At 34.5% G+C, this 3,887-nt stretch overlaps 1 protein-coding gene across 1 annotated transcript; it reads right to left on the bottom strand.

The window, feature by feature from the left end:
• Window positions 1-1,650: 1,650 nt before the first annotated feature.
• Window positions 1,651-3,887, bottom strand: LOC127715316 (uncharacterized). The gene has a single exon (XM_052221358.1). The coding sequence runs from the start codon at window positions 3,378-3,380 to the stop codon at window positions 2,022-2,024; it is 1,359 nt and encodes a 452-aa protein (XP_052077318.1). The 5' UTR covers window positions 3,381-3,887; the 3' UTR covers window positions 1,651-2,021.

Here is a 3,887-nt window from a genome sequence, read left to right as displayed (position 1 = left end):
CCCCGGTTTTTTGAGGGGTTCGTGTTGCTCAGTCTTTAGTTTTCTGTGTTGTGTTTTTTGTACTGTTGTTTGTCTTTTCGTCGTTTTTAGTTTTTTACCATGGTATGTCAGTTTGTTTTCGACTTATGAGTTTGAACATCCTTTCGGTATACTTTGCCTTTCTCTTTCCTCTATCATTTATGGAATACTGTATGTTGGCATTTTAATGTGTTTCCTTTATTTGTGTCCTAATAATTGTTGTTTTATTGTTGAACACAAATTAAGCTTAAATAGACAGATGATTTTCCATTCTCCGTAATACATAAAGAAGAAAGCAGGAATATCCAAAATTTTGAAAGCTAATGCAAGATACTAGAGGATAGGCCACACCAACCATCATCGTCAAACTTTTCCGTAGTGTTTTTAATCAGAAATTGTAGATATGTAAGATTAAAAGTACTTTATCTTGAAACTACTATACCAAACTAATTGGAACTTAGATCTATCGTAACTTGAGTCGAGGATATGATTATAAGGATAAAGAAATCAGAGATATATATTTAAATTAGATTGTTATTAGACCGACCAATCTTCTCACCAGACACATAATATGATTATCGTACTGTTGAAGATGTTTACTTTTGGTCAAGATCGGAAATGACGAAGGGTATTAGCAATCCCGTACCATGCGCACGGGAACTGGATGATTTGTTGGGTTTTTTGGGGGGTTTTTTTTTGTTTTGTTTTTTGCTTGTTTGTTTTAACTTTTATTGTTTTATCAGATTTATATTAATTCTGTAACTTACGAGTGAAAACAAATTCTATTTGTTGGGTGGCACAATAAGTGCCCAAGGGAATTCCGATAGTTTGCTGGAATATGTGCCCACCAAATTCATTATATAGAATTACGATTGTCGATACCTGAGCTTTGTAAAAAATCATGATTTCTAAAACAAGATTTTATCTGCACCCGCAGAAAACAGCAGTTTTTGGTCTTTCTTTGTCTAGTCTTTATATCAGGCATAAAGTTAAATGAGTAGAAGGCTCTGGATGGGGTTAACAGAAATAATGATAATGGGCAAAAGGTGCAAAATATAAATAAATAAAAACAAAAATAGAGAAGAATGGGACAAAAGAGAATGATGGACAGAAACGAATAGAGAAATATGGCTTAAAATTAAAAATCAAAGAAATGAAGGTATCCCCATCCAGACCATCGTGTAGAGTGTTTAAACTGTCATATATTCTTCTACCTATCTTAGTTCTACTAAAAATATAGATCGAATGATGGAGTGATATTTACAACGTCAATCGACAGATATTACACGTACATTTGGTACTGTGATAAGATTATTAACATACCGACACTTCAAGTAAACACTTACAGTGTGCGGTCTGACAACCCTATAGACCGGGACACATTACGTTTATCACAAGGATGCCAGTCTTTGCTATTACTCTTAAATGTAGCGTACAGTGTGTACATGAGGAATCATAGCATAGCAATTTTAAAGTCTCTTGTCCCAATCTGCTGTTGGACCTTTTACATCCCGCACTCAAGTCGAGCACGTTGTAAAGAAACCACTTAGAAGTAAAACCATTGTACATGCATCAAAACTGCAACTTTCATGTATCTTCCCTCCAATACAACATTTGTATAAGTCAATTTATTGATTTCTTGTCAAGATAGCTAGAGTTCTGATGAAACGGGATCAATAATATATTGATAAAGTTTCAGCAAAACTAAAATTCTTGAATTTCTATCAACAAGGAATGTAAATCATTAAAAAACAAAATATCAGTCTGTAGGACATCATGTCCTGCTCGCACAATCATATTACCATATTAAGTGAACCATGAAATCTGGGTCAAAATTAACATTGTCTTGGAAAATGATTTTAAACGATCACATTATAAGTAACCATGTGTACTCGGTACAGTTGATTTGCTCGAAAGTTCGTGTTAATCACATTGACGAAAAACTTTCAAGGAATTGCTAAGCTCAAGTAAGGACTTGTGTCTTAAAGTAAGATATGCTATAGTTAAGTCTGCTGTTTACAAAAGCAAATCTTTTTTAAATGAGAGTCATTAACACAATGTGATTGTGAGCCATACATATTAATCCGACTGACCTCGCCCATTAATTTGTAAGTTTTGTATTTTTCATTGTAGCGCACGGTTCCTTCAAAAAGAGCACCACCAGGTTTAGTTTCTAACATAAGTTGATAGTCAACATAAGAATCTATCCGATTACCGAACACTACGGTTCGATTGATAACGTCCCAATCACTGCTTTTAAATGTCAGAACCTTATTCGGCAATATCAGTTTTGTAGCCAATTTTATTTCATTTAAATATAACGTTTCACACACAGACGTTTTATTCAGTTGTTGATTTAGCTCTTGTATCATTTGTCTTGCTGATTGTACTGCACGCTCTGCTTTAGGTGACAATTTTTCGTGATCTGCGCATGAGCACCAATGAGGTAGCATGTCAACATCATTACACGTTCGAGATTCCGGAATTTCATCCAGTAAGCTTGTTGATCTACTTTTATGTATTTTCTCTTTTCTGTTGCTTTTGAAATGAAGAATGTTCATTAAAGTAGCATAAATATCAAACGGAGTTGTTAATCTTCGTGAATTAGTTTCTAAATTTCGTTTTACTTTTGGATATTTTTCATAAAACCATTTTGGGAACATCAAAAACGCAAACGGTAGGCGCTCCTCTAATTTTCCAATAAAAGTTTCCCGAACCTTTCCGAATCTTATTCCATGATCACTGAAGAAGAATACCACTGTATTATTTAAAGTATTGCCTTTGTTTAACTTTTCAAAGAAATCTCTATACAAACGATCGGCCATTGCAGGGCGTTCCATCCGATCATGCGTTAGTCTTGAAATAAAAGTAAATGCAAAATACGGATCGGATTTGAATACGGTCATAAACTGTTTTAAATAATCCAAAATAAAAGCAGTTTCCGGACGTGCATGGATACAATTATTATCTGTGTTCCACGGTTCATACTCCTTTTCCATGGCGACACTTAAATGTCTATTATAGTAGTCAGCAGAAGGACGTTCAAATCCAGCTTTGTGGTAATCAAAAATGGCGATCTTTGGTGCATCTTCTGCATAAAACGTCCGGTAACCTTCACCAGAATATTTATTCCACATAAAATCATGTTTATCCAGTGGCACATCTTTAACAGTTTCGTTCCATGGTAATTCTTCTAGATATTTACCCGTTGTCATTGGGACGATATTTGGAAAAGTGTTATCAGCTAGCTTGTTGTATCCTAAAAGTTCAATTGCAGACAAATTTTGTAGAAGGTATTTACGTGTTTCAGTCATATAACGAATCATATTTATTTGTGAAACAGATTCTACTCCAAGCATCATGACGCTTAAACGTTCATTCCGATTTTTCGAATGTTTTTGATACACATTATTGCATCTCTTTTCAACTTGATCTTTTCTCTGAACAAACGCAAAAAAGTTGGTATAGATACTAGTGTCGTCTTTTTCATAACAATTCAATCTAACAAATTCATCCTCACTTCTTAGTTTGATATCGGATGTGAAAGCCTCGCTTTCATTTATGTACCGGAAAAAGTCATGAGACGTTGGTTTTTTAAATGGACGCCATATTGTCTCATATTTACAGTATGATAAATCTTTATATCTGCGTGATTCATTTACGGCCGTCCGGTTTATGATAAGTTTGTTGTCTTTTTGGTAAACAATGTCAACATCCGGGTTACATCTCAACACTGTTCCCGGTTTTAATAGTTTTTTGACTGATGGATCAAAGGGATCTACTCTTGGAATCTTGCAGGCGGAGGTATACACTAAAAAGGCATCTTCTGATCTTGATGTAAATGATAGGACAAAGTTGTTCGAAGGAAA

Source organism: Mytilus californianus, unplaced genomic scaffold (genome assembly GCF_021869535.1).
Source record: "Mytilus californianus isolate M0D057914Y unplaced genomic scaffold, xbMytCali1.0.p SCAF_9, whole genome shotgun sequence".
Lineage (NCBI taxonomy): Eukaryota > Metazoa > Mollusca > Bivalvia > Mytilida > Mytilidae > Mytilus > Mytilus californianus.
The sequence above is the reverse complement of the archived record's forward strand: the minus strand, read 5'-3'. Positions and strand labels throughout refer to the sequence as shown.

Bases quoted from the DNA above. Each gene is read 5' to 3' on its own strand.
- LOC127715316 (XM_052221358.1), bottom strand. From the start codon at position 3,380: ATGATGCTTGGAGTAGAATCTGTTTCACAAATAAATATGATTCGTTAT.